At 35.8% G+C, this 14437-nt stretch overlaps 1 protein-coding gene across 3 annotated transcripts; it reads left to right on the top strand.

The window, feature by feature from the left end:
• Positions 1–2559: 2559 nt before the first annotated feature.
• On the top strand, positions 2560–14397 carry LOC111711033 (kelch domain-containing protein 8B). Of its 3 annotated transcripts, none has more exons than XM_023485263.1 (14): positions 2560–2667; positions 4495–4533; positions 4745–4831; positions 5551–5660; positions 6186–6346; positions 7079–7178; positions 7540–7692; positions 7905–8111; positions 8539–8617; positions 8764–8810; positions 9122–9199; positions 9272–9311; positions 13621–13664; positions 14148–14397. In XM_023485263.1, the coding sequence occupies exons 1-14, from the start codon at positions 2581–2583 to the stop codon at positions 14197–14199; spliced, it is 1284 nt and encodes a 427-aa protein (XP_023341031.1). In that variant the 5' UTR covers positions 2560–2580; the 3' UTR covers positions 14200–14397. The 3 variants fall into 3 exon arrangements, with proteins under 3 accessions (XP_023341031.1, XP_023341030.1, XP_023341033.1); XM_023485262.1 differs by having other exon boundaries at positions 7031–7178; XM_023485265.1 differs by lacking the exons at positions 7540–7692; positions 7905–8111 and having other exon boundaries at positions 7031–7178.
• The last annotated feature ends 40 nt before the right edge of the window (positions 14398–14437 follow it).

Genomic DNA, 14437 nt, shown 5'->3' with positions numbered 1-14437 from the left:
TCTATATCCTCTATTTCCTTTGGATCATCTGTATCTTATGTATCCTCTGTGTCATCTGTAGCCTCTATATCCTCAGTATTCTTTGTATCCTCTGTATCCTCTGTATTCTCTGTATCCTCTGTATCCTCTGCATCATCTGCATCCTCTGTATCCTCTGTATCCTCTGTATCCTCTGCATCATCTGTATCCTCTGTTTCCTGTATCCTCTGCACCATCTGCATCCTCTGTATCTTCTGTATCCTCTGTATTCTCTGTATCCTCTGTATTCTCTGTATCCTCTGCATCATCTGCATCCTCTGTATCCTCTGCATCATCTGAATCCTCTGTATCCTCTGTTTCCTGTATCCTCTGCATCATCTGCATCCTCTGTATCCTCTGTTTCCTGTATCCTCTGCATCATTCCTTACTTTTCTCTTGTTGACCTGCATTCACAGATCTTTTTTAAAACATGATATTTACTTTATTCTTTAGTAAAACCTTGTATGCAGAATAGTGAACCCTTCCTGAGCTAAGACCCAATCTACCCGCTAATTAGTATTGTAAAACTTGAGATGTATAAGAACTGAGGTTGGATATCTCAGGATCTGTAACATCCGTACTTTCCATGTGTATAATATAGTACTTCTACTCTACACACTGCACGCAATAATTTTAACCATGTTGATGCTAAGTTATTTAGTTTAACGGGTTTCAGGTTTCAGGTTTAGAGTTATAGATCAGGTATTTCAGGTTTCAGACTTTGATGAATTAAAGATTTAGGATCTAGAGGGGTTAGGTTTTAATGTTTATGGTCTAAGTTTAAAGTTTCAGGGTCTTAGGGGTCTAGGTAAATATTCTATCTTTGGGGCCTATGGTCCAAATTTAAAGATTTAGGTTCTTCGAACCATATAGGCTATAGGGTCTGGGTTTTAAGGTTTAGGGTTTACATGGTCTAAGTTTTAAAGTTAAGATTGTACAGGGTCTAGGTTTTAAGGTTTAGTTTCTAGAAGTTAAAGGTTTACAGGTATAGGGTCTATCTGACCTAGGTTTTAAGCTGTTAGGGTCAAGAAGTTCAAGGTTTGAATGTTTAGGACATACTTGGTCTAAGTTTTGAGGTTAGAATATCAAGGTTTAGGATATACTTGGTCTAAGTTTTAAGGTTAAAATATCAAGGTTTAGGATATACTTGGTCTAAGTTTTAAGGTTAAAATATCAAGGTTTAGGATACACTTGGTTTAAATTTTAAGGTTAGAATATCAAGGTTTAGGATATACTTGGTATAAGTTTTAAGGTTAGAATATCAAGGTTTAGGATATACTTGGTCTAAGTTTTAAGGTTAGAATATCAAGGTTTAGGATGTACTTGGTCTAAGTTTTAAGGTTAGAAGATCAAGGTTTAGGATATACTTGGTCTAAGTTTTAAGGTTAAAATATCAAGGCTTAGGATATACTTGGTCTAAATTTAAGGTTAAAATATCAAGGATTAGGATATACTTGGTCTAAGTTTTAAGGTTAGAAGATCAAGGTTTAGGATATACTTGGTCTAAGTTTTAAGGTTAGAATATCAAGGTTTAGGATATACTTGTAAGTATCAAGTATCTAAATGGTGAGGAAAAGAGGGTAAGTATCAAGTATCTAAATGGTAAGGAAAAAAGATTAAGTATCAAGTATGTAAGTGGTAAGGGAAAAGAGGTTAACTATCAAGTATCTAAATGGTAAGGAAAAGAGGGTAAGTATCAAGTATCTAAATGGTAAGGAAAAAAGATTAAGTATCAAGTATGTAAGTGGTAAGGGAAAAGAGGTTAAGTATCAAGTATCTAAATGGTAAGGAAAAGAGGGTAAGTATCAAGTATCTAAATGGTAAGGAAAAGAGGCTNTTTTAAGGTTAGAATATCAAGGTTTAGGATATACTTGTCTAAGTTTTAAGGTTAGAAGATCAAGGTTTTTAATATTAAAAAAAAATTTAAATGGTTTTGTTAAAAGATAATTACAAAATTGTACAAATTTTTTTAATACAGTGATAACCAGAAAACTTTGAAATAGTAAGACGACTTGTAGCAATACTTAAGTGTATTTGATGGTGTAACAAAGCAAATAGTTCTACTAGACACTTACTAAATCACTAATTTAGTGAAATGGGTCTTTTTAAATTGTACAATTGCTGTGCACCAGGCTTATTGGACTATTTAAAGTCATATATAAAGTCTGTAAGTCGTCTTCATATTTCGGAGTTTTCCGGTTGTCCAATTTTTCCCACTGCGGGATTCTTGGAGCCCCTGGGGAGGAAAATCAAGTTTTAAATGTTTCGGATATACTAGGTATAGGTTTTAAGATTTAGAATCTACAGGGTCTTTTTTAAGTTTAGAATCTACTTAGTATATGTTTAAAGGTTTAGGGTTTAGACTCCATGATCTAGGGGTGTGTTCACGTTTAGGGTCTAAGGGGTCTATGTTTAAAGGTTTAAGATATAAAAGGTCTGGGTTTTAAGGTTTAGGGCCTGCTAGTCGAGGTTTTAAGGTTTGTGATATAGAATGTCTGCCTTCCTTTTGAAGTTTATGATTAGAGGTAGCCAAATCAGACTAAACTAATAGAATTTGAGAAAATGTTTAGAAAATTAAAAATGCTTGGATTGGTTTCAGTGGTGGGCCTAATCTCCAGCTTAGGATTCATCCATGCAACTCAAACCAAGGTTGTAAACTCACGATATAAAAACCGATGGTTTTAAATATTATTTATTCAAAAGAAGATGAATAGGAGTATTTATAAATCATCTATATATTTATTAGTAAATAGATTTATAGTTAACACAGTATATATCGATCTGACATGGCCTTTTTAGAGAATTACAACTTCTTTGCTAAAAATCTGCTAAAATTTCACATTGTTAAAACCAAGGTTATAATGCAAGGAAAGTTAATTGCAGTTGAGTATACTCTGCGTACATACTAAAACCAGTTCTCTCTGGGCGGACTTTGTAAACAAAAATAGATGCATCAGTGTTCGTTTAGTATCCAAGGAGGTTAAAAGCATTAAATTTTGATAATTTTGATAATTCACATAATAGTTTCCTATGACCAAAATATTTCATTGATTTTTTATGTGAAAGATGTATCCCATGTCAGTCTTCGACATCCGTTTTGCGTTTACGTTACCGCACAGAGACAGTACACTGCGGTACAAAATATGCGTACACCTCTGAAATAACTTTCCTTGCATTATAACCTTGGTTAAAATAATGTAAGCGTTTACTGTGTATGAAAATTTGGTACGGTGTATATTGCCTATCGTGTTGCCTATAAACAGGAATTACAGTACGCTGTGTACTGCAGATTAATAGGACATACAGTATGCTGTGTACTGCATGTTAGCAGGAAGTAAAGTACACTATGTACTGCATATCAACAGTATTTATACACACGGCACATGGTCAAGCCATTTTTTAAAATCTACAAAGTACAAAATACCTTTCTAATAAAAAAGTTAAACAAAGACGACTTAATTTCGCTTTATTCTGGCCATTACTGTAAAACAGGAAGTAAAGAGCAAGTGTGTGGGTAGTATATAGTTGGCAGTCCATTAACAGTAAACACACTGTTATAAAGGAAATAAATTGGCATGGCGGGTTTATAATACGAGAACCACAACTTGCAATGTGCAAACCAGACAGACATACAAGAAAAACCCAGACGAGTCAGACAGACTAGAAAACCCAAGATCTGGCAGATAACCCAGACAGATAAGTTTAAAAAGATAAAACAGAATTGAAAATAGAAGAAACAAGACAAAACAGAATCCAGACAGTAAACATACAGATTGGACGAAACAGAACGCGAGACCAGGATGAAAAAAAATCAGAATAACAAAATTAATAAGTCAATGATAATTGACGAAATAGAATAACAAGAACAAGATAAATATCGTTTAAAAGAACAAAACAGAAAGGGCGAAATAGAACGAGACCAATAAGGAAAATAAGACTAAACAGAATAATAAGACTTACACGATACATAAGACGAAACAGAATAACGAGAGTAAAAAGACAAATAAAGCCTAAAAGAACGAAACTAATAAGACAGATAGGGCGAAATAGAACGAGATCAATAAGGCAAATAAGACTAAACACAATACTACGATACATAAGACGAAACAGAATAACGAGACTAATAAGACAAATAAAGCCTAAAAGAACGAAACGAATAAGACAGATAAGGCGAAATAGAACGAGACCTATATGAGGAACAGAATCACAAGACCGAAAGGACAGATAAAACGGATATAGAATCCCAATAAAAGTAAGACAGATTAGAAAAACAGAATGACAGATAAGACGACAGTTTGAAAGTATGACAGATAAGACGACGCAGAATGATGTGACGCAAAAGACAGAATAAAACAGAATCATGACAGAAAGAAAAGCAGAAATGATCCACAAGACTTATTTGAAAAATAAGATTAAACAGAACCCAGATAATTAAACAAAGAAATCTAAATTAAAGTTTTAATAAATACATTTTAGATGGATTCTATTATTGGGCAGTGCCTCTCCACAAACGAGGTAAGAATATAGTCACATTGTACAATTAAAATTGTACAGGAGATCTTAAAGGGAGTGTTCGCGAAAAGTAATGGGGAATAAGTTGAAAATAAGTTTTAGTACTAAGTTTTTCCTCGTAAAAAAGAAAGAGGGCTGTAAGACATAAGTTATGATTATGAATAGTCAATTGAACATGCTTCATATTGTGCAAACATAAAATAAATGCTTTTAGGCTTGTCTGAATACTGGAGAAAAATATTTTATTGGAGAGTTTAATGAAACATTCAACACTATCGGATGCTCAGAGAGATGTGAACAGGTCAATAACATTACAGATGTATCAGAAAAACTGTGCCCCCCCCCCCCCCCACCAAAATTTCTATTATTTGGTATTAACTAAGCCTAAAAGTGGACAAACGCACGATTAAATTTCTGTCCCGACAATTACCCCACCCCCCTCCCTGAATAAAATCTTGAAATGTGCGTTTATCTAATTTCTGCATGCGGTTTATTGGACAAAGGAAATGAGTCTTTGCCACAAATACCAACTTTCTAATACCTATAATATCTACAACCAAATGATGTAAACCTTTGATATTTCAAACTTATATTGTTTGATGTAGCAGAAGTCATAGTTTGAAATATCTAAGGTCTACACCATTGGGTTGTTAATATATAGGGATTTAAAATTCAGAGTTTGCGGCAAAAACTCAATTCCTTTGTCCAAGACTAAAGCAATGATGTGCACACAAAGAAATCTATTTTCTATTTTAAAGTTTTGCATTGTTCAGATATACCTGAAACCTATCTAAACCTTTTGTGCCAAAACCGTCATAAAAGTAGAACCATTTGACCTCCTATACAGTATACAGTATACATGTGAGACCATAGCCTCCTTAAACTGTACTTTTTTTTATAGATTTTGTGTATTTCTGTAGATCCTCAAAAAACGAGAGAATCGGAAAAAATATAAAAGAAATAACAGATTGCCGATATAAAGATGGGCGCAGAGAGGCCTGAATGTCAAAATCTGTTCAGGATCTGGAGTGCAGCGTTTGGACCTGGTGGGGGGAACAAAAGCTTTGTATGCTCTTCTCAGGATGTATTGGCAGGTTCAACGGATGTATTGATTGCCAAACTGGAAACAGGTATTTAAAGGGATTATACACTTCTTTCAAAGAGAATCTTCAATCAAAAGAATTATCTCCCTCATTCAAAACCTTTGTTTGTCCTTGTAATTTTACGTGAACGTCAATTTGAAGAAGGACTGCATGTCCGATTTACAACGGCACTTTATGGGGAATCCATGCATGAACAATGATAAACAATTTTCAAAGGAAACTATTTTTGAGCAGAGGACAAAGGTTTAAATGGTACAATTACTGAGATATTGACAACTCTGAAAGTTAATCATCAAATTTTCAGGCAGCCTCCACTTTAAAACGTCGCAATGCCTTGACCTTTGATTTTACCTCACCAATTCACTTTTTTGTAGCCCTAGACTTATACATTTGAAAAATGCAACGGGATTGTGTCCTGGTTAAGGTTAAAAGTGTAATTGACAAAACACTGTTTGATTTTTCGTGAAAGCGTGAACATTTTATTTTGCAATGTACTTATGGGAGGGTCACTTGAAATTACTTCAAATTAGCAAAATAATCCACTTTTGTTAGATCCTGCGGTTTATCTGAAACCCTGTCCACAGTAGTATCTGGTGGTCTAGGGTTACCAGCTCAACCAAACCAATCAGAAGTTACAATTCTGGGAGAAAATATGACGATTAACAATCTAGAGATGCCCAGGAGTAGATGGGGACACGTGTCTGCTTATCTAGGTATGTTTGTGTAGAGTCTGTGTACTATTTTTGTGTAATTTAATTACTATGTTTGTGTAAATTTATTTACTATGTTTGTGTAAATCAATGTAATATGTTTGTTTAGAGTATGTACTATGTAAGTGAAGAAACTTCTGTACTATGTTTGTGTACTATATTTCAGTGGAATCTGTTATACTATGTTTGTTAAGAATCTATGGACTATGTTTGTGTAAATCTATGTACTTTGTTTGTGCAAAGCCTATGTACTTTATTTGTGTAGAACCTATGTACTAAGTTTGTTTAGAGTTTATGTCCTTTTTTTAGAAACTATGTACTATTTTTGTTTTGCTTTGTTGAGTCTATGTACCTCATATGTAAAGAATCTATGTACTATGCTTCTGTAGAATCCATATACTATGTTTGTGTAGAGTCTATGTACTTTGTTTGTGTAGAATATATGTACTGTTTTTTTTTTAAAATTCGGTGATGGTGATGGACCAAACCTCCGTACTCCGAAGAGTAAAAAAAGTAGATGTTAGTCCCACATTTATTGAAAATATATTTCGGTCTGGGTTGACTGTACTGTGTTTGTGTACAGTCAATGTACTTTGTTTGCGTAAAATCGTGTCAAATCGATGTTCTATGTTTGGGTACAGTTTATGTACTTTTCATGTATTGAATCTATGTACTATGTTTGTGCAGAGTCTATGTACTATGTTTGTGCAGAGTCTTTGTACTATGTTTGTGCAGAGTCTATGTACTATGTTTGTGGGGGAAGTACCGAACTTGATGGAAATTTGGCTCCAAATGATACTTGTGATGCTTATCGGATAGTTGATGTAGAAAACAGGTTAGAAATATTTTCAACTTCTTTTAGTTAGTAACTCACTTTTAGCAACAAACAAAAAATGTTCAACTTGAACTATAAAATGCCTATTAATGTTTTATTTGAGACCCCTGAATTATCCTCATGTATTTTTGACTTTTTCAGTGATCTAAATAAAACTCTTTCTTCTGAATTATTGATGAATGTATTGTGAAAACTAAAATGTACAGTATATAATAAACATTCATACAGACAAAAGAGGACTAAACGGTACAGGACACCAAATAGGTCATCCCTTTTCTAGTCACTTTGTTTCCTGGTTTGATTTATGTGCTTTGTTCCCCACTCTCCCCACCCCGTAGATTAAAAAGAATATCATATAAAGTGTTGGACGATGGGAGAGTGTTTCTCCAATGCTAGAAGCGCGGCATTCTGCTGCAGCTGTTGAAATGTTTGGAAGAATATTTGTACTTGGTGGACTGGGGATCGATGGAGAATACCTGAAATCTGTTGAGATTTATGAACCTCACAGCAGGATGTAAGTTTTTATTTTTCAACTACAAGCGTCCATCGCAAATCTTGTGAGAAAAAAGCAACCTTTACGCTACCTAAATGAAAACATTCACTCACAAAAAGCTAAGAAAAAATCTATTTGATCGATTTATTAACAGATCGTTTATCGGAAAATACTGGAAAAGAAATCTTTACAAGATATTGATAGTTATTCTTTTACTAAAGATCATTTTCCAGGTGGGTGTCCGGTCAGAGTATGACCGTTGGGCTGGTTGGACACTGCGCAGTCGCAGTTCATGACGGTATACTAGTCGTAGGTGGACTAGGAGACGGTGGTATACTGCGATCATACGCGGCATTCTATAATGTGACATCAAACCTATGGACTTCTTTACCCTCAATGCGGGTGAAAAGGGCATACCATGGATGTTCAGTACAACTGAAGTAAATTTATAAATTAAAGCCCTTTATAGTTTTTTAGCCTACTCTTGTCAGGGGCGTATTCAGAAATATGTCCAAGGGGGCGGCTTACAATTTTTTCTTTCTAGGGGTGGTATCTTGGCGTCTATAGAGCCCAAAAAAACCTGAAAACCATACATTTTACTTTTCCAAGAAAGGCCTGAGCCTCCATACGCCTTTGACTCTGATATTAATTTGCATTTCCCGATCAACTTTTGCTTTCGGCACACAATACATTTTGCAATAGTCCATGAGTTGGAATTTAAAAAAGATATATATATATATATATATATATATGTACCGTCAAAAAATACAGGACTCTCTAACTGTGTCCACATATTTTGGTGTTAATGCATAGATATAATCCAATTCGATATTGGACGCTCTGGATTTTTACATAACTTTTTCATAGGTCAATGCCAGAAAATAAAACTGATCACGTGGTTGTAGTTACAGGAGGTTTAGGTCAACCTGGTTCTGCTCTACAACAGGTAGAAAACTTATCCCGTGCCAAAGCAAACAAAGTATATTTAACATAAAAGAAAATGCAAAAGTGCCATGATAAAAAACTTTGTAAATCAGAAATAGTTATCCAAATAAAAACAGTTGATTTTTTAATTAATTATGATATCTAAAGAAGGAGGAATCTGTGGCAATGGACAGCACAGAAATATTCTCATTTGGGTGAGTTAAAGTTACCAAAATTTGAAGGATTTTCTTTATTTGTAAGAATAGAGGCATTATTTTTTATTAAAATCATGAAGATATAAAAATGATTTATTTCCTTTATGTTTGAAAAGTTTCAATGCTTTGCTAAGAAAATACAAATTATTGAGCAAGCAACCAAGTTTCCAGTCAATAATTTTCACTGAATCTTGTAGTAAAATGAAATGAAATGATAAAAAAGTATTATTTTCGCAGCAAAAATAGAAAAAAAAAATCTATTCCAGGAACTTTGACTTGAAAGACCATGAAAGATAATATACTATTTAAAGGATAAAAAGATGGAACGATTTCACTCCTTTACCAGCACCCAGAGCATTTCATTCACAATCAACAAATAATCATATAAGGTTGGAAATGCAATCAAACATTAATAATTTAATTTGAAAACATTAAAAAATATTTGAAACTTTTTACCATAGATTGTTTGGTGGAGTTGTGAATGAAAACATTACAGATGAGGTAACTTATTTAGCTTATATAAAGGGTCGACAAAACAGAATAAGACTGTAAACAATTTTGTTAAGTCTTGTTTCTTCATTTTGTGGTTTCTTAATTTGAATCCAGCATTTTCAGCATTTTGAGCAAGATTGAATTTGATTCTGAAAACTGAACGAACATATAAAAAACTCAGGTCGACATTAAGTCTCACTTATGGCGCCCGTGTTGGATTCCTGGAATGCAGTAGACAGCATACTCCATACCTCATATGTTATTGTCTTGATTATTGTATACTGCATCTTGTATAAATCATGGGTTAGATAAATATATATAAGAGATAAGAGAGTTACAGAGATCGATTATCAGCTAAAATATGGGATATTTTCCACAGCATGTTCTATTGTGTACAAGTACTACTGTACACAACCAATCAGCAAACATCTGTATTCAGGGATATTTAAAGATTCTTTAGATACGAAACACAAAATCTTCAAAAAAGACTGAATTCATAAATGTTTTTGTTCATGTTTAAAATTGGAGTAATTCTTTAAAAGTTGTAAAACTTAAGTGGCTGTGAGATGGCACTATAAGAACCTATCGTAAAAACGTAGCATGTTGTGCTGGGTGAACTTAGGCCTACGTAGCCCACCCTGTGAAAGGAGATAAGCAGTCTGTGTAGTCTGTGATATATATATTCTTTTCTTTTTCAGCATGTCTAGAGAGTAAGAAACTACATCTTGTGCAGCAACCAACTCTGGTTTAATCAACACTGTCTCACTCAAGCTTCCTACATTTAAGCCAGAGGAGGTTGAGGGATGGTTTGCTCAGGCTGAGGCACAGGACAAAGTTTTACTATGTGGTCTCTGTCCACCTCCAAGATGTTGCTCCTCAGCTATCGGATTTACTCCTTGCACAGCCTGTTACTCCTTATGAATCACTCAAGGACAGACATATTCAATTGCATTCCTTGAGTGAGTGGCAAAGATTTGAAGCTTAGGTTAACCTTCCATTGGTTGTGGACCAGAAGCCTATCATTCTTATGAACAATATAATGGCACTTTAACCTGCAGACTCCAAGCCAGATTTTATGTTTAGAGGTCATTTCTTACAATGACTACCTGCAGAGATTAGAAGTCACTTAATTCATGAGAGTATTTTTGATCCTAGAGCTCTTGCTCTTAAAGCTGATGCACTCTGGTAGGGTCGAGCCCTCTTTCCTGTTTCTCATGTCTATGGGGATGTTGAATAGAATGAAGTTTTTGCTCTTGGATGGCCCGGGGGTTCCTCTAAACCCAAGTACCAATCCTCATGGTAATAGTCGTCTCCTGCATCTTGATCAGCTTCTGCTCCTCACTCCTCTTCAAGCTCTGACAATGTTTACTGCCAGTACCATCGTAAATTTGGAAATCATTCTCATAGATGTTTTCAGCCCTGTACCTGGTCAGAAAACCACTAGTCTGGCAGTAGGGTTTATTTACTCTACCTGCCGGTTCACCTTTGAGTAATCTTAACTTCCTTCAAGACTCCTTAAGTAACAGGAAGTTCCTTGTGGATTCTAGTGCCTCGATTTCTGTTTTTCCTCACTACAGCTCCAACCCACCTTCTAGCTCTGTATTCTCCAATTCTGTTGAATTTAGAACTGCTGATGGATCGTCAGTTGGATGATCTGGTACCAGAGAAATTCCCATCTGTTTTGGCTCCTGAAGATGCTCTTGGTCTTTTCAGCTAGCTCCTGTAACTGTTCCCATACTAGCTGATTTCCTACAATGTATCTGGCCACAGATTTCTAGATTTTTCGTCCTTGGCAGCAGTTGGAGAAGTTTTTTCTTCACCCCCAGAATCATCAGAGGCTCTTCATGCAGCACTTATCACAACCCCAATCTACATTCAAGATCTTCTTACAGAGTTCCCAGATGTTCTCTCCTCTGTTGGATTCACAGCCGCTCCTCCCAAGCATGGATTATGTCATCACCTTCAAACTCAGCCTGGCCCTCCAGTGTTTTCCAAGTCTAGGCATCTAGACCCAGAGAAGCTTGAGATTGCTAGGTTGGAGTTTGCAGCAATGGAGAAAGCAGGCATTGTTCGACTTCCTGTTCTTCATGGTCCAGTCCTCTCCATATGGTTAGGAAGAAGGATGGAGGTTGGAGACCTGGTGGTAATTATCGTAGGCTCAATAATGACACTATTCCAGATTGTAATCATTGCAGATTTTACTTCCTGTTTGGACGATTCCTCAGTTTTTTCCAAATTGGATCTCCAGAACTACCAGGTTCCTATGTCTGCTTCTGACATCCAGAAGCCTGCCATCATCACTCCCTTTGGTATGCTTGAGTTCCTCAGGCTTTCTTTTGGCTTGAGAAATGCAGGCCAAAAATTCCAAAGAATGATGGAGCAGATTTTTGGAGACCTCCCTTTCTGTTTTGTCTATGTGGATGACATTTTTGTTTTCTCCAAGAACATCAGTTCCCATGTTTCTCACCTGCGAGATGTTTTTGAGCTCTGCCGGCAACATGGGCTACCAAGTGTGAGTTTGCTGTTTCAGAGATTGAATTTCTTGGCCATTGAGTCTCTGCTTCGAGTTGTCCACCTCTGTCCAAGCACACTGATGTCATCAAGGATTTTCCAGTTCCCTCTGATAAACCTGGTCTCCAGAGATTTTTGGGTCTTCTCAACTTTTACCGAAAAATCATGAAGAATGCTGTAGTTGTCTTGGCTCCATTAACTAATGCTCTGAAGGGTCCAGGCAAGTCTCTTGTTTGGTCTGAACAGTTCTTTCATCAATGGCAAACAACTTCTCCTTGCAGAGCCATCCTTAGTTCACCCTGTTCCTCAAGCCCCAATTTCCCATGCTGTTGATGCCACCAACACTCACATTGGAGCAGTCCTTCAACATAAGGCCCTTGGAAGTTAGTCTCCACTAGCGTTCTTCTCAAGTAAACTTTCTCTGACTGGAGGTATAAGTTTTACTTTATTCACCGATCATGTTTTTCTCATGTTCTTTTGGATTTGGTTGGTCCTCTCCCCATCAGTCAGGGATTTACTTAAGTCCTCACCATGATTGATAGGACCTCCAGGTGGCCTGAGGTTGTTCCACTATCCCGAATAAAAGCTGTGGTTTGAGAACAAGCACTTCTCTCTTTATGGATTTCTTGTTTTCGAGTAACATCAGTTATCACTACTGACAGGGGAGCACAGTTCACCTCTTCAGTCTGGTCAGAAGTTTGTTCAATTCTTGGCATAAGACAGTCACAAACCACCAGCTATCACCCACAGAGTAATGGTTTAATAGAGAGATTTCACCGATATTTGAAAACATCCCTTTGAGCTCTATTAGCTGGCCCTGATTGGATTTGTCACTTACCTCTGGTTCTTCTTGGACTTCATTCTGTTCATAAAGATGATACTGGATATCTGTTGCTAACCCTACTCGGAGATTTCCTTGATTCAGCTCAGTTCCCTCCTAAGGTTTTTATTCAGAGTTTTGAGAAGGCTCTTGCTGGTTTCTCCTAATCTACTTACCGTAACCGCCTTGAGTCTCCCGACAACTTTCCCCTGTTCTCATTCAATGTAAGTTTTTGTAAGAGATGATGCTCCACCCCTCTCTCAACTTTACAGAGGTCCTTATCGCGTCCTAAAGAGGCCAAACAAGCTCTTTGTATTGCAAATTGGTGACAAGAAAGATTCTGTTTCTGTTGATAGACTTAAACCTTTTTTCTCCACTAATCCTGTTGTTCCTGCAGTTCCTCCAACCCATGGTAGACTTGTCATCATCCTGTTGTTAGGCCTTCAGCTCCAGCTATACCAGACATCCCTGCACCTACTACAGCTTCTCCTTCTGCAGATGACTTGCAATTCCTGCAACAAAGAAACCATCGGAGGCTTGTGAGAGATCATACATAATCTCCTTTTTCTACTCGCTGATGTCTGGTGGGAGTCTTGTGGTGCCCCTGTTGGATTCCTGGAATGCAGTACACAGCATACTCCATACTTCATATGTTATTGTTTTGATTATTGTATACTGCATCTTGTATAAATATTGTGTTAGATAAATATATATTCAGTTAGCTTATGACTACTCATTCTTACTTATCATGCTTATTAGCAACCTACTAATCAAACATAGTCCCCTTTCTGAGAATAGAGCAATGTTCTCCATAAAAAGCAGACCTCGTGAACTCCTGTGATGGTCCTACCCTGCAGGGTTAAATTAAATTGAGGGAACACACATTTATCCTCAAATTCAAAAGTTCCCACATTGGATATCAATAACAAACATCGAAGATTAATGGTACTCCATTCAAAAGTTCTGAACTCAGAATATATTTTGTAGATCCTAGAACTACGAGGGGAGGAATGGCAGGTTTCTCACCTAAGGTCAGAATATAGAAGAAATCCCATTTTACAATTTAAATTTATTATTTGAATTTTTTTTTTGTCAAACCATCGACATTTGCTTCATTGGAATCGTAAACATTCCAGAAAAAATTATAATGTACAGATTAAGTATATCACCAGAATAAGGAAAGAAATATAAATGAATCACAAAATAATTTATAAATTCATTAAAATTCTAGTTTCCAAATTAGATTTTAAGCTTCTGTAATATATATCTATTATAAAATGTGATAAAGGAACTGAACATTCGCTACATTTTATATTTTCTCATCCTTAAATCTTTCGACCTGCTGTTATTAACATTTTATATTTCAAACAACGGATGACGTTATATAAAATAATCTTAGTTGGAAATATCAAAGGTTTACACCATCAGGTTGCACAGATATAGGGATTAGAAAATTTAACTTTGTCAGGATTGTTTTATTCCATTCTATGCTTGTGTATGCTGTAAATGTTAAGGCTGAGATCAGCGACTAGAAGTGGGTCAGCTTCAATATTCCCGAGCGATTAAACCAGTTCAAAATAATCAGAGATGGAAATTTATAAATGGCAGAGAAGTATCTAAACTAGGTATGCCAGGTTAAACTATTTCTGAAACGAACCTTGTCAGATGCCTGATAAAGCTTGGACCATTTTATCCTTCCATCTTCTGAAAATTATCTTTTTTCGTTTTCTGATTTAATTGTTTTTATTATTACTCGATGTTTTAATCTTTAGTTCGCCTCTACAAATTGGACTATACATGAGTG

The sequence above is a fragment of the Eurytemora carolleeae genome, unplaced genomic scaffold (assembly GCF_000591075.1).
Source record: "Eurytemora carolleeae unplaced genomic scaffold, Eaff_2.0 scaffold1117, whole genome shotgun sequence".
In the NCBI taxonomy this organism is placed as follows: Eukaryota; Metazoa; Arthropoda; class Copepoda; order Calanoida; family Temoridae; genus Eurytemora; species Eurytemora carolleeae.
The sequence above is the reverse complement of the archived record's forward strand: the minus strand, read 5'-3'. Positions and strand labels throughout refer to the sequence as shown.